Source organism: Agelaius phoeniceus, chromosome 2 (genome assembly GCF_051311805.1).
Source record: "Agelaius phoeniceus isolate bAgePho1 chromosome 2, bAgePho1.hap1, whole genome shotgun sequence".
In the NCBI taxonomy this organism is placed as follows: domain Eukaryota; kingdom Metazoa; phylum Chordata; class Aves; order Passeriformes; family Icteridae; genus Agelaius; species Agelaius phoeniceus.
Window position 1 is genome coordinate 41,125,152 of NC_135266.1, and position 23,044 is coordinate 41,148,195.

Sequence of the window (23,044 nt, forward strand, 5' to 3'; positions counted from 1 at the left end):
CTCTCTGGCACTGAAAGCACTAGAGTAGAGTTTATGTTTACCCAGACTACTTTTAGAAGTACATCAAGATCTACAGAGCCACTTCTTACTGCATCAGGATTTTTAAACACAGGAAGAAGAAAGATTGAAGCTCCAGGTTTTTTTAACAAACAGAAATAGTGCCAACTTCATTTCCTCCCCTGTTGCTTTACATTCAGTATATGCTGATACACTTAGAAGCAGGGTGGTTTCAAAACCAATGGTCTTTCAAGTTTATTTAGTTTCAGGGTTTAATTTTTTTTGTCAGTTATTTTTACTAACAGAAAAACTCTCAGTGAGGGGAGTATCTGTTGAGCCATGGAACATTCCTTTGGATGAATATCTGTTTCTACAACTTTCCACAAGCATGAAATGAAATGAGGATATAATGCACACATTCCACTCAAGAGCTTAAAGCTCATTGCCTGAGACCATGATATAAATATAGACAATAAACTCCACAAAGAGAAAACAAAAAATCTGTTATTCCACTGCAAGAGATTGTTAGACCATTAAAACAAAAGACTGCTGATAAAGCTTATGTGCACATTTGGATAAATTACTGGTAAAGGGTCTGTTAAGTGTCAGCAGAGGAAAGGATTCCTTATTCCCAGACTTTAACATGGCACATGTGCAAAGGTGTCTCCTTGCTTCAATAGGAAAAGGCTGGGAAGGACAGGTCATTTGAGATCCTCTGACTCTAGGTTCCTGAGGCTAACTCATCCTTGAACCACTCAGCCGAGGAAAGTGTGACTGCTCATCTTTTCCAAAGTATTTTTAAATAGTTGTGCAGAAAACAGAAGTTGGAAAAATAAGTCTTAGCTGGAAACTTTCCTTTAATTCAATATCAATGGTTACCTCCTCCAAAGCATTCAACAGACATTCCAGGGTATTTTAGTTTTTACTGACTTATAAGATAGGCCTTCAAAAATCAGCTTTACCATCACTGTTGGACTAGTTCCGGTAGAATATTTCAAATGCTATTGTACTCTAATCTCTATATGAGAAGCCTTGCCAAGTTTAATTTGATTTTAATTCAGCTTTTCTGTAGGAGCCTCCAACTTTCCAGTTTCCATGACTATTTAGTTAACTACAGGAAAAACTCCTGTGCTCTCAGGTTGTTGTTTTGGTCAGTATTAGTATGAAGAGCCACTATTGAGTGTTTTTCCAGTGGCAGCAAGTTGTGCTTACTGAGAATTGGAAGGTAAATGGACAGGTAAGAAATACCCCATCCTTTGAAAAACCTCAGGTGTGTGGGTAGTGAAAGGGAAAACATCCTACATGCCCTGACACAAGGACTCCTCTCACCTCCTGCATCTTCAGTGACTTGCAGGTGCACACCCTGAAAACCTCTGAGTAGAGAACTGAGTTCTGCATCCCACTTGGTGAGGAGTCCCTCTGGGTGGGGTCCCCTGGGGCTGTGACATAATGGTTGCAGCCCCAAGCACTTCAGGGGTGGCTGAGGCAGGGCAGGCACACCAAGGACCAGGGCCAGCACCCTGTGCAGGTGTGTCTGCAGCAGCACATGGGTTTTGTTAACATGGGTTTTGTGCAGAAAGCACATCCTGGAGAAACTGGGGTATCAATGCACCCACAGTGCAGCACAGTGGGCATTTCACAGTGCTGGAAACCCACACAAGCACCTGGGGCATTGAGCTGCTTGGTGCCACTCAGAGAAATTCATGCATCCAAACCTGCTGACAGCAAGGATGCTGAATTGTCCCCCCAATACACCTTTGGCAGAATGTTTGTCTCAGACAGCCCATGTTTGCCTCAGCAAGCAGGCAGCAGCCAGAGCTTTCCTGGAGTCTGTCCACACAAAGCCAAGGCAATGGGAGGCCTGCTCTAAGGGGATTAGAGGGGATCTCTGCTTAATTAGTCTAAGAGGGCTGATCTCAAAGATTATTTCTCACACAGAGCAGAAAGAGCTACCAAATGATCTTTGGGTCAGTCAATTACTGCCCATATTGGGTGATGTGGCAGAAAACTGGTTAAGACTTTTGATCCAGAAATGCAGTAGCAGAGGCAGCTGGGGCCATACTGACACAAGCTGGTCAGGGGGAAGCACAGGCCATGCCCCTCTCACAGGGTGGCAGAGAAGCAGCCTCTGAAATGCTGCTGGCCTGATTAGCCCAGCTTAACTTGGAAACATCCTCTGTGGTGGCTCCTCAAGGCAGAACAAGTGTTCAGCATGATCTGGTCCTGCAGTTCCTGACTAACACATGGGACTAACACATGTCCTACCCTTCCTCTGTGATGGACAGCACCTAAAGGTGGTTTTTCAAGGAAAATGCAGGTTTAGGAGCAATTACATGACCAGTTAAAGAAGCTGCATGTCTCTATACACACGAAGTGCCAGCTGTGGTCTGCAGGGAAGCTTTGCTAAAGAAGGTGAATGTAGCAGCTGCTGCAGTGCTAATCCAGCTTTCTCAGCACTCACAGCACCAGTGCAGGAGCAGGCTGCTCATCACCCAGTGCCCACACGGTATGGCAGACACTGTTCATTCAAGCACTTCCTTACAGGGACATTTGTATGGGCAGAGAACAGGGAACTCTATTTTTTCTAGAACTTTTCTTAGCATTGCTGCCATGGAGTCCCAAGTAACCACCTGCTGCCACCATCTCCTTTTTATACTTGATCAGGGAACTTCATGGATTATTTTGATATTACCATCCAAGCTCAGTGAGCTGTAAGACTTCTTCCCCCCCACCCCCCCAAGTTTTCCCTTTTCCCTTCTTTTAATTTGCATTTATAGGTTTCTGGACACATAAAGGTGACAAATAGTAGCTGAAACTTTTTTTGTTGGAGATAGCAAGATGAGGAAACCTGAATTTGGTTTGTATTGTTTGGTTATCTTGTTTGCTTGGTTTTTACTCATTGGTGTTTTGTGTTTTAAAACTTTTGACAAACATGCCAAAATCTGGAACAAATTAAAAAAGTTTAACAAGGAGCAGCATTGTGAACATTTTGAAAGTGTGGTTTTCATAATTTATCGGAAAACTCCAGCACTTATAAACAAGCAAACTGGGTTTATAGCTTCAGTGATGCATAGGCTGTGTACATTTCTGAGTCAGAATGTCTCCAGAGAGCAGGGGAGACGCAGCTTCTGCCATGAACTATTGATTCAAGGGCACACAGTGGTTGCTTTGTGCAAAACCTATACAAGATTAGGTAAAAAAACCCCAAAACAGACAAAAAAGGGAATAAAGGAAGAAGAATCTTTCTTGTCTTACATGAAGCAAATTGTTTTCCACATAGAAAAAATATGAACATGAGAACAAGATGTTCACCCACCAGCAGAGGTAACTTCCCTGGAGTGAAGAGCCTTTATGAGCAGTGTATCTTCCCTGTCACTATCTCCTTCCTCCATACTGACAAATAGAAAGTTTTTTACCAGTGTATGCTTCTGGACAAATCAGAGCTGTGAAACTGGGGATACCTCACCTAATGGGAAGAAAGCAATGTTTATTGCTCTTCAGATTTCCTCTAGCCATGAAAAAATGCCAAGGAAAACGAGCATTTTGCTTTAGAACTGATGCAGAGATGAGAGTCCCCTCCCCATAGACATCATAGAGAGCTTATTTGCAGGTGGATGTTGTCTTGCTGGATGAAGGATGTTCACCTGATGGGTTAACTTTAAATGCAGAGATTAGGAATTATCTCAGTAAACTATCATGAGTGTCAAGCACAGCATTCCCTGATTGCAAAGGGGAACAAGTAGACAACACGCTGTAAGTGCCCACCCACTCTTCATGATCTCTGCTTGCTTGAATAAGCATGTTCCTAGAAATAACCACAAATAGCACCTTCATCAAGGTTGATTGAGTTCCCCTAATAAAGAGGTGCCAACTCTTATGAATCTTTGAATCTTCACAGTGTATCTTTTCCTGAAAAATTAGGCAGAACCAGAAGAGTCTTTGGTGTTCTCCCTCCATCTTAAAACACAAAAGATAAATGTTACATCATCAATGTTACATCAATACTTACTTAACTGTTGTCTTCCCCCAAGAATTTTTTTTCAGTAGAATCACACAGGAAAAAGTAAACTTTCCCTAAAAACCAGTTAGAGAAATACAAAGGCCTAGAAGGAATCCAGCCCAGTTTGAGCAGCATCTGTTACAAGTCTTGAGGCTTCAGGGAGAATTTGAGAAGCACCTTAATTCACATAGCATTGAGTGTGCTCATCCATTTACTCTCTATCAATAGGACACTTATGTATCATTAATTTTGGTGTGTGGAATCTTATCTTCTTTGCTTTAATCAATTATTTGTGTTCCTGTATTTAAAATTCCAAACAGCAAATATTATAAAGGTTAACTTATTGTTGCCTTACTTAGGCAAGGACTTCTAGGCAAAATCACACTGGCACTTTTGGAACGTTTTTTTTGTGTCTCTGTGTTGGTGACATGCCACCAGGCAGGTTATGATGTTCCTGTGTTCAGACCAGCCCTCCACTACTGGTGTTAATGAAGTCTGCCTTTGAATCTGCTCCTAGATGACTTTGCTGCCAGCAAAGCTGATTTCTATTCCTTAAACAAGAAACATTAAGATCTACAGTTGGATATCCTCCCTGCTGAAGTCTCATCCTACACTTTCCCACTCTATTTCTCAGCTCTAAGCCAGTGTGTACAGACAACGACTGTGCCTTGCACCCAGCAGTTGCTATATATGAAATACAAAGAGCATAAAGCACATCCAATCCAGTTGAAGAGTCTGGATGCAGACATTTATCCCTCCTTATATTAGGCAAACCATTTTTTCAGAGGCTTATAATTTGGCTAAGTTTAGACCCATGTACCAATATTGGGGTGTTTTGGGCTATTTCCCAGTCATTCAAACCAGAATGGTGCCAGGTTTTGAGAGAATATTTTCAAGAATTTAGGACATGCAGAATGGTGCATCTTCCATTGTTTTATCCTTAGAAACAGCTGAACCATTAAAAAATAGAGAACAAACAACCACCCCCAAATCTGGGACAGAGAGATCATCCTGAAAAAACTGGAGCTCTCCTAATTAGTTTGGAAAGCAGCAAAAAAAAAATCACCTTGTGTCATACAGGAAAGCGCCAGGCAACCTCTATTCAGTTTGATTATTCCATCTGCAAGAACAAAGGGTGAACAGCAAAAAGAAGCCTATGTAATAACCAAAAGAGCTGTGATCTAGAGTATATTCTTGGCTGTAGGATGAAAGCATGTTTTGTTTTCCTAAGCTGTGTTGTACAACTAGAAAGCTAAGGTGCCATGTCTCAAGTATTTGGGGATGATGTTTGAAGTTAATGTCTTTTGGTTATTAAATTTTACAAGGATTGTAAAGCAAGAAAAATTCAGAATCTTTCCATACAAGATCTCAAGAAGCAGCTTTATACTTACTTCAATGAAATGTCCTGTAGAAGACTACACTTCAGATCCAGTTCTCTGATCTACCCAATAAGCACTTTTGTGCAAGAACGTCCTTAATACTCTTATTTCTACCACTCAACACAACACTCAGTCTACCTACCTATTTTTCTTCAGCAGTCATTCAGGTTTATAAACTTACCTCTTTAACCTAGATCTACTCCCATGCTCCTCCACTTCTGCCAGCTAACCATCTCACTGTTCCATTCTTCAGTGAGACTCCTACGTGGCTGTCTCGTTGTCTACCTATGTGGTCATTGCACCGTGAAGAACTTGAAATAAATTCTCAGTGCCCCACAGACTATTTCATATTCCAGTCAGACCACAAAGCATGTGCTTGAAAGTACACAGAAAAACTGTTCCAGCAGAGTGGAATGAAGATGTGCCGTTAGCAGTTCCAGTGTCGCACAGTGCCTGGCTCACATCAACACGGCCTTTACTTCCACCCACTTGCTATCCAGCCTGTAAATGCAACCCACAGCCTGGAGAAAAGAAGGCTTCAGGGAGCCTTCTGGCTGTCTTCCAGTACCTAAAAGGGGCTTCTTGCAAGAGAGCAGGAGAGGGACCTTTGACAAGAGCCTGTAGTGACAGGACAAGGGGGAATGGCTTCAAACTGAAAGAGGGCAGGTTTAGATTGCAAGGAAGGAATTTTTTCACTGTGAGAGTGATGAGGCACTGGAACAGGCTGCACAGGATGTCCTATCTCTGGAAGTGTTCAAGGCCAGGCTTTGAGCAATCTGGTCTAGTGGAAGGCATCCCTGCCTACAGTACAGGGATTGGAGCTAGATGAACTTTCTAGAAACATCCCTTTCTATCTGAATCATTCTATGAGCCCATGACTCTTAGCTCAGTACTTTTTACTTCCAATGTGAGAAGAAAAATGGCCATCAGACAACTGAAACCCTAAACAAATGGAGTCAAAATCCAGACATATTAATTGACCTCCCTATGAAGAAAAGAAACCTGCAGTTCTAAATGTCTGACTGCAATTAGCAAAAAAAAAAACCCAAAGAAAAGTTCTTTCTACAGGTTTTATGGCAAAACAGGAATTATGTTTAAGACAACTGAGTAGGACACTAGTGCATTCAAACTGTCACTGGAAGCTGGAAATTTCTTTCTTAAATGAGAATGACCAAGATGGTGCCTGCCAAAGGAAGAGATGACTACACTGCTATGGGCCAGACAGAGCAACAAGCACAGTTTCCATCAATTTCAAAATAATTCTTCCTGCACTCAGAAAAATAGATGTCATTTGATGGAGAATAAAGCACAAGGTAACCAGCAAGGACATAATACTACTGGAGGTACCTTGGGATAGGAGAGGGAGTCCAGTGATTCCATGGTCAAGCAACAAAAATATTGACCAAAGGCTAGTGATTCAGTTAGACTGATACCTGTGGAAGACTGATAACAAGATATTATATCCAACCAAAATATTTTACAGAGTAAAAAACTTCCTGCAGTAGCTAGGAAAAAAAAAAAAGAAAAAGGGGAGAATGGTGCAGAGAGGCAGAGAAAGCATTTGCTAGGAGTGAAAAGTTCAAAGTTTTCTAGCTGTTCAGTTATTTGAAAAGAGCATGTCACACACTTTTTCAACTGTTCAGAACAGCCCAATGAATTCATGTTGTCTCTCTATAGGTATCTTCTTGGGCAAAACAAAAGGATATTACTAAGCTAATGGGACTGGAAGAACCCATCAGCAAAAGTTCCCTTGGAACTGATTTACAGAATGAATGGGCAAATCAAAAACATGCAATTAGCAGCATGTGTCAGCCTTCTATATGATCCATAGAACTAAAAGCATTTAAGATGTGCCAGCCTCAGGCTTCTTGCTCCTTAAGGCATGCATGACATACAAACAAGAGCCTACCAAGCACCCATCATTACTGAAAACAGGGTTTTTTAGTGATACTGGCATGACTAAAATGTAACTGCTGATCAGTGCCAATTAGCTAGAATAATCCTGTTAGCATTAGCTCAACTGTTCATTTATAAATCTCTGCAACACTAATTGTATTTGAAGTTCTTTTAACACTAACTCCTTTTGTGTGGTGATGAAAGCCTTCAAAACACTCATCAATGGAACAGCTGATATAACAAACAATCCTTCTTTAACCCTTTGCAGTCTCAGTGCTATAAAAGTAGTTCTGCATATTAACTATATCACATATTGAACAAGTTTTTATGTGGTCATTTTTTATATATGGAACATTTTATTATATATTTACATATATATATATGTAAATATATATATAAATTTATATATATTGCCATAGCAAGAGCTGTATCTTAGCAAATACTGAGTATTACTGATTATTGTCAGTGTGTATCCCACTAAGAAAAGTGAAAACTGCCCTCCATTGCTATTGTTCTTTATCAAGTTCATAACTTAGATCACAACATCCATCTATCCATCCATCCCTCCAAAATGAATTATATTTGATTTTTACTTATTGCTACTTAATTTGTACCAGAAGACCATTTTGGCAGGAAATACTTTCCTGAACTGAATATAGTTGACAATGTTGTTTCAAATTACTGGGCACCCTCATCAGCTTTGGATGAAGTTTTTAATCAAATCAAAATGGACAACAGAGAAAATGCAAGGAAGATTTCATTAAATAAATTTATTTGTTAAAATAATTTAACTCCAAATACAACTGCTGAGTTTGCATTGAGTTCTATGTACAATTCTTGTTTTATTTGAAACATCAAGGTTTAAACAACTGACATTGTTACAAAACAAACTGTTGCCCCATTTTAAGTTGCCAGTTGTATTAGAGCTCAACAATTAACTGTGAAATACATTAATTCACCCCTAGGAAACTCCAAATCAACAGCGTTAAGTCTGACTCCAGAACCCACTTCAGTCTTTCTTCAAACCCTGATCAAGAATTAACAGATGCACAACAATGCAGATAAAAGCCTCCTGCAGTTGTCAAACATTTGCTTTTGTTGCGGAGTTTCACAATTAAAGCCTTACCAGTGCTTTGATGGCACACTGGTAAAAAAAAAAAAGAAAATTTAAAACAAACATGCATAAAACCCCCCAACCAAATGGCTGACATCTTTAGGTAACATTCTATACAGGAAAGCAAATACCAGTAGTTTTCCCACAGAAAAGTAATGGCAACTGTAGCACTGGGGTTAGGGAGAGGCTAGAATCAGAACAGAAAATGTCACCAAATTTCTTTTCTTGATGCTCTGAAGGGGTGGGCAGGGGGATGGGCACAACAGAAAAAACTCAAACAAAATCCAATGCAAGTTATATACTCTTGATCTGATTCTGGTTTGTTTGCTTTGAATAATTTTTGTGTGTATTTTTAAGGGAAAGAGGAAACAGTTGCTCTATCATAGCTTAAAAGAATAAAAGTTGCAACTTTTTTTTTAAAAAAAAAAACAACAAAACTGGAAAAAATGCTGTCTTTGTAGAAAAGTACAAAGCTCTACAAGAACAGCCAAAGGAAAAGCGGGTCTTTGGAACAAATCATAATATTTTAAGGCATGTTATAAGAAATTTTCAAATACTATAATTGGTAATCCTATCAGGGTACAAATGAAACAGTGACCCAAGACCAGTGATTCCTGCAGGGTGGCCATGCAGCCGCTGAGTGGCTCACCTACCTCCCTTTCTGCTACCCCTATAACTTGAAAAATCTGTCGAGTGCAACTGTCATTGATTCAAGCTCCACTATCTTCACATTAGTGGAAATACAAATAGTGCATAACTACTTCCTCAGAACTATACAATAAAAAACAACACTTACACTTTGCTCCCCCAGCCAAGTTGCATGGTAGCTTACATATGGCCTATGCTTTTGAAAATGTAAGAGTGTAATGAAGAAACAAAACTGGGAGATATTTTCTTTAATATTTCTGTTACAAATTTACTGTGCAATTTTTCCTACATTTAAAGCCCATCTGCTTTGTATCATGAACTTCATGTTAGGCTGTTCATACTCTACTTTGTGCCATTTTCTCGGTTGATGAACAATCTGTCAGGTAAGATTTTTAACATCTCTGTAAATAACCTCGCATAACATGCACTTCCAACTCAGTTTGAAATTTGGCTTTGGTTTGCTTTTTTGTGGTTTTTCTTTTTCGAGTGCTTACGCAGTGGATCTCACACTGACAAGCTGTTTTGTGGATGGATTGTGCTGCTTGATTAACCAATCTAGATATTTGAAACCCTGAAATATCATTGATCCTACATCTCACATCTTGTTTAAGCATGGCAGCTGACATTATGGGCAGGCAGGGAGTGGTAAGAGAACATTCATACCATCTAGTTTAGGCATGTGAGTTCTGTGACTTGGAGGACTAAAGTTAAAAGCCTAAGTTTGCTATACAGTCAATGGAAAGAGGTAGGTGCCTCTAGGAGGGCAATTCAGAGCACCCAAAATGGGCATTCAGATGCCAGAAATAAACGGTGTGCCTATCTCCCTAAGAGAACAAAGTACAGTAACGAAAGCTCTGCAAAGTAGGTGGGAAATGGGCTACATTTACGTTCTAGTAAGGCTTAATGCTCTGTGACATCTAATGCCCTTTGTCACACCGTTGTGGAAAGGTCTTGAAAGATTAAGGGCAGAGTTGGCCAGTTCTCTTCCGTGAAAACGATTTTCTTTAGTTATCATCCAGTGAACTATAATTCAAATGTTAAGGATATTTATGTATGGAAATCTGCAAAGTGTTTTCTACTCCAGTGTCCTTTGTGGCAGATGAGAGCGCTTTTAGGAAGTTCTGCAGATGGAGGCAAAACTCTCGAACCTAACTCCAATTACAGCATTTCTAAGGGCCATATACACACACACATACACACTCAACACACACACACACAGCCCAGCACCCCTATTTTCACTCATTTAAACACAAGGAACTACACTGTTACTGCACAAGATTTAAAAACTAATAAACGCATGGTGTTATTTAGACCACAGGCTCAGTGACTGTATTTTATGGCCAATTTTACCTATAAAAGATCCAGCTCAAGACAATCTCTCCAGCATTTAAAATCTAAACATTGCGATTGAAAACTTTTCTATACTTTGATTGTAAGACTTTGAAATAGGTATTTCTGTGCCATTAGTCATGCAAATGATAAATACTTCACTGCTATGAAACTAGCAAGTCAGAGCTCGAGCATCCTTTCCAAATAAAATATTTGCTCCCACCATTAAACACTCCAATAATTGGGGCAACCTTTGAATAGTGTGTCAGGCAATTAAAGAGCCATTTCCACACTCACCTAAGGAATTACAACCGTAACTATTTCACCTCTGAACCAAATGATTTTACATGGTTATTCAATTTAAGTTTTCAACATTAAAGCTATCAAATAGCAAACTGGATTTTCAAATGTTAGTTTGGGATCACACCAGAGAATGTAGCCCTTAAAGGCAAGAAAAACTGTTGTCTTTAACAAACTAAAAAATGTAGGATGTTCATACTGTCCCACGAGGTTTCTGCAGAAGGGAACATATGGATGAAACATGGCTTAATTTTCCTTACAAGATGGTACTAGTTAATCTATTAAATTGTTCCTTGTTAGTAAGGCTCAGCAATTTTTTGTTTTTCATCACAGTTGCTTCCTCCTGGTTCAGTAAAGTGAAAATAAAGATGCTTCCTGCTTTGTAAACAGAGGGTTTGTTTGGCTTTTTGTAGACCAAAACCTGAAGCGATCCTCCATTTTTGAGCAGCAAAATGAAAGATTTAAAACATTCCAATGCCAGACTGTTTCTTCACCCGTCACTTGTTTCCAGATCTTGCCTCTCGTTTCACACACTGATACAATGTTTTCTATTTCAAGATGTGGGATAAAGTGTAGAAATAATAGCATTGATTTTGAAAAGAATCCAAACTATATGGGTCTCTGGTAGCCTTTTCCTCCAACACTGTCAGAAGTTCTGGTGAAATCAACATAACTGACTGAACAAACTCAGCCACATGTGATAGTGTCCATTCTGAAGCGTGGTAATCAGACACCAAAAGACTTGGTTCTCCTTCTCATCCTTATGCTTGTCCTGAAAGGTCTTCAGAGACATCCTCTCCGCGGCTTTCGTCTCCGTTTCCAAAAGGATTCTGTCCTCTTCGGAAATAGCTGCTGTTGTTGCTGTCTGACGTGACAACACACGTACGTTCGACAGGAACGGCCCTGTAGATCAACTGACTGTGCCATAAAATTGCAGGTGCTCAAAGGGGAAAAACGGGTGAGATGTGGTCATTTAACCCAATTATATTCAGAGTCAGTGATTGACTTTCAATGCTCAGCTCTGAGTTAATGTTGCTACTTCACTACAGATGTATTTCAAGTGACCCACAAACCAGGAAGTGAAGTAGACAGTTTTACCACCTTACAAAATTTCTGCAAATTAAGTCCAGGTTAGGTCATTTTTAATGCTATTGTATATTACATGCAGAACAGCATGGATCATCTTTGTCTGGCTGTGCTGCATAGTTCATTTGTCTAACAATTTCCGCAAAGAGCTCATCCACCATTGTTTTACTTTTAGCAGAGGTCTCCATAAAGGGGCAGCCCCATTCTTCAGCTAAGGCTCTGCCTTCACTCAATGATACTTCTCTCTCACTTTCCAGGTCCACTTTATTACCAACCAGAATTACTGGCACCTTCTCATACCTACAGTTTAAAAACAAAAACAACAACAATAATTAAATTTTTAAAAATGGCAACATTCTTCAAATAAAAAAAAGGAAGAAAAAAAATCTATTTGCAAACACTACAGGCCCAAATGGAAAGAGACATTTGAATGACCTTAAAATTTTACATTTGAAAAAGTGTGTATTTCACATTCTAGCAATTTGTTGCACATCTTGTTCCCCTCAGAGTTTTCAGAGTTCTACAAAAATCATCCTCCCCTGAATTTTCCTTCCTTCCAGGAAACATGCCAGGAATACTTTCACACTACAAAAATGAGGAATATAATACTATTTTCTCTGTTTGCAATCTCCATGTGTAAGAACAGGATGGACATCAAACCCTCCCTTCAACATTACACCCTCCTTCTCCCTGAAGAGGTATTTTGTATCTCCTGCTTGGGATGACGATGCAACACTCTCCCTCCCTTTCAAGAGAACATTTACCTTTGGTTAATATACGCAGAACTCTCTGAATAGCAATAAATGAGACACAACCAAAGGGCCAGTAAATGAATTCTGAATTTGAGGAAATGTAGTCCGCTTCAAGTACTGCATACACACATAAGTACTGTTACATAAAAATATGTATTAGATAATACAGAATGTGTATCTCTCTCTTGCAGCATTCACATCATTATGCCAGTTAAACAAGTTGAAGAGACCAAAAAAATCACAATTAAGTTCCAGGCAATACTATCACAGTTCTGCTTCATAATCAACTTGGACAGCACAACAGATCATGTTGCTATGAAGGAATTCTTTACTTTGCACCTCCTTGTGAAAGAATCCTTGCCAAATCTTTTAACAAAACTGAAATGCCTGCCGTTCTTTTTTTTCCACCCTCACATTCATAAACCTTTCTTCAGACATGAAACTAAGTGTTCCATCAGGTTTCAAATTTACATATTTGCCACAGAAAAGAAAAGAGAGAAGAAAACACTGGGCCTATTTCCAAAATACTCTTACACAGGTTTTCTCACAAAAGCAACTAGGACTGAGAGCAAAACCACTCATGACTTTTCAGCACTCAAACCAGACCTAAGAGAAGCAAGATGGTACCTTCTTAACTTAAACCTGAATTTCTCCTCCATATTTTTCTTAGTAGTATTGCTTTGAGTCAAATCACTGGAGTAAGTCTGAACTGTGGACAGACAAAGGACGCAGCTGACACCTGCAGCTCCTGAAGATGACACCCTCCTTAAGCCACCTTCTTCATCCCTCCCACCCATCCCCCCTGCCTGCCAGGCAAGGCAGCAGGGCAGCACTGGTGCATCTGCCTCATCTGTTTGAGGGGAACAGCCTGTTTCCCCTCTGTCTGTCCCCACTGTGCACTGGAACAGGTACCTGTGTGCTCCTGCTGCAGGGACAGTGGAGCTCCCCCAGAGTCCAAAAGGATAAAAGGCCAATAATGTCTCAAATCACATCAGCAACTCTTACATCACCAGATTAGTATAAAAATTTGTCCAACTATGTCATAAAATGTAGCTGAAATTGTAAACTTTGTTATGCCTCTTTGCTTACTAAGATAATGTCATTTAATCCATAGTCCAGGGCTGTCATCAATAATTGCAGAGAATTCCCCTCACTTCTACCATTTATCATGCCTTCATTTACCATCTGAAGAGATAGAATCCATTTCTCACTCCGTGGATAAGTGTTCAAGCACAATGATATCTTTGGAACACTTGTAAGAGCTAAGCTGCCATTAATAAAGTACCAAAATACACACCAGCACCTTGAAATCTGTCCTCCTGCATTTAAACACAAGATAGCACAGTCTTTAATTACATAAGATGGATGGCATTCAACAGATAAAAAGAAACACTGAATTATTGCCTTATCTTTATTGTTCAGATGCATGCGTCCTATTGTATTTGCTATACAGCATTAAAAAAAATCCTTCAGTGGAAATGGAATCAGGTACACCCTTCACTGCATTACTTTATTTCTGAAGGCCCTGAACTTCCTCTCACCCTCCACTGGCTTGCCCTCTGGTAAAACTGAGAAGCTCAAAGCAGGTGCTTGAGAAATGCCCAGTGAAGAAATAGATGAACCAGAATTAAAACACATGATCACTTCTGAGTTTTGTGACATCACTTCAATTGTTGAGAAACATATAAGGAAACACATACCCACTTGTTGCAGACTTATAGTCAGTTCCCCTGAAAAATTCAAGTGCTTAAAAGATTTAGGAACGCTAGAAAAGCTGGGCAACTAAATATCTGAGTGTCTGTATGCTATGAATACTCAGCACCTGGGAAATGGAGCAGTGGAAACCCTGATGTTTTGTACTGAAGAACAGAAAGAACTGATGAGCTGACAGAAAAGATGTGAAAAGCCTAATTTAATTTATTTGCACAGCACCATCTATGAACTATTAGGTGGAACTGATAGAAGCAATTTTCTGTATTGCTTTTCCTGTTGCATTTACTCAATTCACTACCAACCTTCATCACTTAAAATGAGATCCTACAGTCAATAGCCTTATTCACCTTATAATTCAGATTCACCCAATAACCAATAACTTTCCAAGACTGAAATGTGTAAGGAAGTGTTTCTGCAAAGCTCTCATTATGTCTCCTTAGCAAAAATAAAGTTGCTCTTGCAGAATACATCCCTGTACTACCTAGATTTTGAGTGGTTAATTTTACAGAAAAAATATATTTTATATATATACATATTCGGTGTGACACATATTTTAGATTTTTATATATACTTATGCCTGTCTATTATAAATACAATTTATCTTTCTACAGAGAAGAGTCAGTGTCTACTTCCTAGAATACAGCAAATAATGGAAAAACAGTCCAGGGATACTGAGCAGAAGACTGGCTCTGGTATGAGCTGGACCTAAGTGCTCCAGCTCTATCAGTCCTGCCAGACCCAAGCTGAGTAGAGGGATTCAGACCAAACTTCTATGTATCATATTCCCCAAGTACCAAGAGGATGATGAACTGTGTGTCTTCATTCAGAGTCCTAAGGGCCTTCACATTTTCCAGTTTTGAGTTCTGGTAACACTTTGTGGAAAATCTAGCTCTTGCCCAAATCAAACTCTACAACTCTGAAGTTGAAGCTAGCTCTGCACCCTTTACCTCTCAACACTGCCAGAATTTCCTGCCTCAGTATCCTGGGCAATTTCTTTTCTGATGAAAAGAACAGGGGAGATCCCTGGCTTACTACAGATTACTAAGATTTCCTTACTACAGCTGCTGATCTCACTGGAGGCAATTTCTGCCTGCATCTGGAGACCCCACCTGATACTCAGAGCTTTGACCAGCCAGATGTTGAACACCCACCACTCAGGTGGTGTACAGCAGCACAGGCCCGCCAAGGGAAGGGTAGATTCTCAGACATGGGGGAATTATATGATTCTAATGAAATCTGAAGGGAAGAAGGTAATTTCTTCTTCACCCTGTTGAATTTCAGTGGCCCAAGAGAAAAACAGGTTCTTCACAAAGGAAAAAAAAATAAAAAAAGAGAGCCACCTTGCAATGTCCAAGAAGCAATACAGAATCCTTCCATACAACCACAAAAATTAAACATGGGAATTCACAAATCCTTCCTCCAGCAGGATCTAACTTACTCACAAATACTTTTAGCAGAGCAAAAGAGGCTGAAACCCCACCACGCATACTGAAGTCCTGAATCCAGGCTGCTGTTCCCATCACAGGATCTGTGAGAGAGCAGCTCAGCTCACAGTGGGAGCTGGGCAGAAGTTCTGCCTTTTGTTGCAGCCCACCTGCCCCTGCCTGTTCTGTTAGCAATGGAAAAGTGGCACAGTTCTGCTCATTTCTGGAACAGGAAAATTCAAATTTCTCAGTATGGCTGAAAAGCTTTGAGCAGCACTGATCATTCCTAATGAAAAGCATGAGGAACACCTGAAAATAAGAACTGCTGCTACTTTTGTCAGTATCAAAGAGCACAGTACGTATTCTGGAGCAAATATAGCAGAGCCTGTAAGAAACACTCTCAAAAATGTAGCAGGGGAAAGCTTGACTTTTTAAGACCTCTTCAGGAACAAATTTTGCAAGACCTATTACACATGTTTGCAGAACATGATTAAAGAACAAGGCACTTCACCCTGTTTAAATGATCTCATTATCTTTAGCTCCAATATGACAGATACTGAGCAGTGGTGATTCTTGAAGAGGTAGCAGGACTGCAGTCATTTATAGCCCTATGAAAGGCACCAGTACAGAGTCAAATGCCATCATATCTAGGGTTTCCACTACTGGCAAGGTATAGTCATTGCCCCATAAAAGACAATCAGAATGTGTTTGCTAGTTCTAGATAAATTCAGTGCTAAAACCCACCCTGTTACCCATCTTTAATGAACACCTGGGACCAATAGCCCACAGTAAATCCCTCAGTTTTCCTGAGGATGGACACCACAGCCACATGAAATGAACAAATACACAAACATCAAATGTTTTATGTGCCCCAGTTATACACTACTGACCACACAGCCGTATATGTCACACAGCGATAAATATTCCTATATTTTATCTTACCTCACATGGCATACACATCATCCACATTTCTGTTTAGATTACTATGTACACTTTGAATAAAAGCTTAGAACATTTAGAAAGTGTCAAGGTGACTGGTATGAGAATGATCTTCAGAGACTTTTTCCTTTCCACCTCCAATCCCACCCAAAAAAACATGGGCAATAAAAACCTTCTTTTACAAGGTACTTCTCAGATTTCTGGTTAGAACTGTCATTGGATAAAGATAAAAACAAAGATGATGTGCAGTGAAAATATAATAAAAATGAAGACTGAAACAGCAAGAATTTTAAAACAAAACCCCCAAACATGCCAAGGCTAATAAACTGATCTGATTCCTTTAAACAGTGGTAGAGTTGCCCAGTTCCCCTACACTCTGTGCGTGTGTGAGTTGCAGTAGTCAGTACAGAAAAAAGTACAAACAGGTTCCTGTTTTCTAATTTCACCTTCTGGAAGTGGTGTCTCTTTTCTAAGACTTTTTTCCTGAGTTTCATATCAGACCCAAATATTTTCAACCAAATCATTCAGTGTAATAAAAACAAACCAAGATAATGCCATGTATTCCTAAAGACTATTTTTTATAACAAGTTTAAGTCCTGTTGAAGTTTTTGGAAAGATGCATGATGACAGCTTTATATGATAAAAACTGGGACCACTGAAATACAAAAGGTATCTATACAGGATAACTATTACTAATAATCAAAAGAAGTCTCCAGTACTAAATCTCCTTTATTACCTTCTATCTCCAGTACTAACTCTCTTTTATTACCTCCTACACACAGGGCATCTTTCTCTTTTTTTTAAATCCATTTCTGTCACTTTTGATAGTATTTAAAATAGGAAATTAATTTAAGGGATAAGGATATTAGTATTGAAAATGAATCAAATCTATCAAAAAACAATAAAAAAGAACTGTTCTTCAATTTAGACTAACAAAAAATTTGTGGTATGAATCCTCCCAAAATACACAGCAAAAGAATTATGGGTATTATGAAATAAAGTACCAGAAATGATAGTTAAATCTATTAGGTTATTTACAAATCCACACTAAATATAACTAAATATACTTTTGTAATGTAACTTGCAAACTTTGATTGCCTTCAGTAAAATCTGTCATAACTTTAATAAGCAGTTTCCTCATCTAGAGGAAGAACATATTCCAAGTGTAACTATCAAGAATTTTTCTAATTCCTTTCACATAATTACTTGGATATTTAATGCAGAATCCTTGATAATTTAAACTCACATCAGCTATGGAGGATAAGAAAAGGCACCGAGAGTTCCCCAGCTTGATTCTGAGCATCTTAAACACCAGGATGAGAGGAAGCAATACCACGGAATTTTCAAGGAGAAAACCATCTTCAACCTGTCCTGAAATTACCAATTCTTGAACCAAGCAGCAGGAAAAAAAATGTTGCATATATACACACACACACACACTTCTGAAGCCATTACTACCTTAAGACACCCAGACAGAGGAGACATCTCACTTTTACCAAACCCCTATTCTTTGTATTTGGTAGCTTTAAAAACTGCAGCTATTAGGGGGTCATTGTACAGAATTATGTTTCCATAGACTCCTGCAAATAGACACCAATAAAGACATGGCAACACCAGTACACATGTATAAATGTGTCAGAGAGATACTCAAATCTAAACAAAGGTAGGTTTCTGCAAAGTTGGAGCGCTTTTCCCTCTAATGGAAATTATTACAGCTTCTCAGGCAAAACCACACAGAACAGCTGTAAAACTCCCACGATTCTGCTGCAAACAAGTCATTCCAGTTTACTAATTAATTGCATTTAATATTCAGTTTTGTAAGCTATATTGTGTAGTGATTTAATTTAACTCCCAACTAAAAAAATAGTCTTAAAATAATTTTTATAAATGAGTAGATGTTAAAGAGTTTATTGGAAGTCCCACTGCAATTAGGTGGCTGAGTCATGAATCAGTTTGCTATAAAGAACAGTGTATGGCCTAATTGCAGGACTGGGATCTAACATTTTATTCTAGGCTTTGACATGAACTCCTTACATAGCCTTTGGGAAAAAAAAACCTCTTCAGATGGATAGATTGAGGTATATAAAGTCATGATAATTGTACTTACTCATAGGACAGCAAATTAAATAATAATTGCAAAACAACTTGGGAGGATAATATTAGAATAATAAATAACACCACACCATATCACTTTTGAAAAGACTTCAGAAACTTTGTTCTTGTACATGAAACTTTCTGGAAATAATCCCCTCAGTTTAAATAAAATACTTTAAAGCCAATTCAGTTCTGTGGGTGTTAGAGCTGGCTTCACTTGCCAATTTGGCTCACCACTGGTGCTGTGCTTGTAAGAAATTAAGAGGAAATAGTTCCAAGCAAAAGCCCAAGAAACAACAACCAACCACAGCATGCAGAAGCACTATAAATATCTGCTTCCCAAGTCTCACAACAAGCACTTTTCAACCAAAGCACTTGCACACATTATTCCTAGGCAGCTTACAGCTGAGACCTTCCAAGGGACTAGAACCATGGATTGCACAACCCAACACACATACTCAAAGGCCATGCAGTAATCCTGCATTCCCTGCTGCAACAGATGTAACAGGATGATGCACATCATCTCTGTATGAAGGACACCAAAGATCTTTACAGATCATTTCCATTGACTTCAGAGAGAAATTCTTATCTACAGAGGATTTTCTGCAACTAAGATTCCGTAGGAGAACTAGAATAACAATAAACTCCTTCCATGTTTTCAGCCTGCTTCTGCAAGTCACTACAGATAGAGCCTACTTTTAGCTCTCCCTCCAGCTTTTTAAGATAAAATGTCAAGAGCAACTGAAAATTCAAAGGTCTATCGACATATCTTAAGGCTTCGCTAGTCACTAAAGTAAGTCCTAAAAATATATCCCTGATCGTTAAGATGTTAGGGAGACATTTTCTCATTAAGTTTGCAGAACTCCATGAATGTTTAAACTATGTCCCATGACACTGCTCCCCTCAAAGTAAGGCTGTGGCACAGGTGAAGGAAATCAGCTTTCTGAGTGCTGGGGATGACAAGGAGCCTATGACACAAGCAGCTTCAGTTCTCATCTACTGCCATTTCAGATGCTCTAAAGTCTTCACAAACAAGAGGTTATTTTTCACCTTAAAAAGGACACTTCTCCCTAGCATCTATCATTAAAATTCACAGCTAACACTGAAGTCTATTATCAAGACTGAAGACACTCTAAGGGATATATAAAATCTACCTTCTTAGCAGCAGGTTTGCTGGGAGCATATCCAAACAAGATTTTAATCCTTGAGTTCCCTCTCTATGCCAATCAAAATCCTCATCTTCACAACTGAGCATCAACATCATCTTGTTGAAATCCTGAAATGCTTGGCACATTTAGAAACTCAGAAACACTGGAATTTTCAAATGGGAATTTTCTGTTCCTTGGTTTAGCTTAAGAAGCAATAACCACAAGTAAATACAAAGCAAATGTTGTACCTGGCTGTTTCCAATGTGACTAATACCCTTGTTTCTAAAAGCAACGAGAAAATTAGAATGTCCTACAAATCTGAGATTCTCACAGCTGCAGCAATTTCATCTAGCTCCTGTTTCTCTACTCAGTTCATACTGAAAGAAGTCTAATTGTCAAGAAAACTATTAACAGATTATGAGGCATGTTATAGTTGCTTAAATACAAAAAAGTTATTGCTCAAAAAATTTCCAGACATTAAAGCTGAGCACCTATTTTTTTTAAAAAATTACTGCTACTAGCTGTAGGAATAGCCCAACATCCTGAAAATTGGGCCTCACATTTCAGTATTTAAGCTTTGCATCCATAATTGAAAATTATTCTTAATAATCATATTAGTTTTCTTACCCTGAATATTTTTAAGCCATATCCATGCTAATATACTAATGTTTATTCCAACAAAATGAGCATGACTGGATAGGTCAACTATCTACCAATAGTGCAACATATAGAAGATTCTAAAATTAAAGAGACTACCATCTATCTTTTATTTGTATACCGAAGTCTCAAAAAATAAATTTCTTTTAAATGACAACTCTTTTCAGACATAACCACTTATAATTAAATTTTATCCTCAATGTCTTAGAGCAAAAACATTAAGCATCAAGCAAGAGGAATGCTGAAATGTGATTTAAGAGATGTGGGTTCAGTTTCACACCCTGTTACAGACCACCTGTGCAATTTCTAGCAATTCCCTTGAACTCTGTACCTCTGCTCTCCATCCAAAGAAAAGAGTTGTCAGCTTTAACCTCTGTTGCCTATGGCACATAAACACTTCTGAGGTCTTCCATCCTTAGTGATGGAGGCAATCTGAACATCTTGAAGCATGCAGTAGCAGTTTTGCTTGCTCTTCAACTGAAAAAGCACCCTGCATCCCAGCTATTCTCAGCAGTGAGCTATGAACACCACAAAATTTCGAGATTTCTTTACAAGTATTAGGAACGTTAGGGCAGATTCTGTGCCAACATCAAACCTGTCAGCAGCAAGAATAAAGCTGGTGGATTAGGTATGCCTTGAAGCAGGAACACCAGCTTTGGGGTCAAAGTCAAGGTTATTATCCCACTTCAACACCTCCAACTTGAGCAGAAACTGCAAAGGCTCACAATACCTTTAAACATACGCTGACATTGAGGGATTTCTCCTCCTCCTTGCTCCTCTGTACAAAACTCTAGCAGGTCATAAAACCTGCCTGTTCTGGTGATGTGGGACTGAATAGGTACCTTTACAAAGGCAGTGAAAAATGCAGATATCTGTTAAAAGCAATGTGAGCCTCTTGCACATCATACAAATCTATGGATTCCAATTGTTCTACAGTTTAAAGTTATTACATTGCTGTGTTCAAACAACAGTGATCCTAAAATGCATTACTATTTATCTATCAATACATACTTTGTCACAAGAAATTTCTCTCAGAAGCATATCTTGATGTGCAAATGTTTAGATAAACTACTGTAATATTTTAAAATATACTGTAAACTTCCTGTACAAGCAAACACTGACAAAGGTGAGGGAAGAGAAAGAAAGGCACCAAAGAGATTTGTACCAATTCAGATATATCAAAGTTTATGCCAGTAGCTCAGCTAAAAAAAAAATAAAATCTTTGCAACAAAATACTGTTAACAATCCTCCTGAAAAAGCTGAAACAGCATCCAGACTTTGTATAAAGAGCAGAGTGTGTAAAGCAATTTATGAGTACAATGGTAGGTCTAGTTTCTTACAGAGTCTATCAATGCTGCTATCTAAAGCTCTACTTTTTCCTTCTGCCTACAACTTTTCCCCTCACCATTCTCCAGTCCATAAATAGCATTAAGCATGTGCCAGTTTCTTCCATATAGCAGCGACAGTGTGTCTTTCCCACCAACAATTCTGACAGAACTTAATCATTATTTAGATTTCTAATTTGTTCCAGATGTTGATCTGGGCAGGAAGGGACCTTGGGAAGTCTCCAGTCCAACCCCCTGCTCAGAGCAAGGTCAGCCAGGAAATCTCAACCAGCTTCCTCAGGGCCTTGCACAGCTCAGTCCTGAAAACTTCCAAGGACAGGCTTTCCATGATCTCTCTGGGAATTTGTCCTAATGTTTAATTTAGTTTAACTGTGCTGCAGAATTCAAAACTTACTGGCAGGTAATGGAGGAAGATGAGACAAGCGGACAACTGAGTTGCATAATGCTTGTTTACATAGAAAATGGGCTGAGAAACAAATGACAAAGTTACATAAATATTTATAGCTATTCATTTATGTAGAGGAAGTGATAATCATACTTACAGGCCTCGAGATAGACATATATCTCAGAATTTTGAAAGCAAAATGAACTAACCAGATTTTGCAGAATTAACTAAAGCTCAAGCATAAGTTAATGACAACTTCAAACTCTTTATCCTTGTTTATTTAAACTATAAAATTGAAACATTTAGTGGATACATAAAGTAAAAAATAGCAAAAAGTAGTGAAATTCATATGCATTTTAAAAGGGCCAGAAGACTATAGTGCTTTAAAGTATTAGTTCACTCTTCAAAGCCAACACACTCTTATATTACTTTAACCAATTTATAATCACTGATAAAAATTCCACTGCAAAACTTGTTTAAACTATTCTAATGAGATTTTCTCTAGCTCATTAAAATTACACTTTTACAGTCTTCAAGAATAGGTGTAACAATTAATTCAAAACCTTCTTAGTAGCATCACCCACTTCCAAAGGATTACAGTTCAGCAACAATCATGTTGTCCTGTCCAGTCAGAACCACAGGCAAAGAAACAGTTTCTCTTCCATCTCGAGGTAAGAACCTACTCCAAAAAGTCTGTCCTCCTGACTTTTGGCATTACCCAGATCTGGCCCCTGAAATGCAAGCCTTGCTCACAAAACTGATCTCTGATAATTTGACTGCCACAGTCTAGTCTGCAGAATCAAGCATTACATATTGATACAAACTGCAGAGGCTTTT

The 23,044-nt window shown here is 38.8% G+C and overlaps 1 protein-coding gene across 1 annotated transcript in view; it reads right to left on the minus strand.

The window, feature by feature from the left end:
• Positions 1 to 8,022: 8,022 nt before the first annotated feature.
• Positions 8,023 to 23,044, minus strand: part of RAP2A (RAP2A, member of RAS oncogene family) — a 30,987-nt gene continuing 15,965 nt past the window's right edge. The window contains exon 2 of the mRNA XM_054655075.2: positions 8,023 to 12,049. Within this exon, the coding sequence (XP_054511050.1) occupies positions 11,812 to 12,049 (238 nt within the window). The 3' untranslated portion in view covers positions 8,023 to 11,811. The remainder of the gene's footprint in view (positions 12,050 to 23,044) is intronic.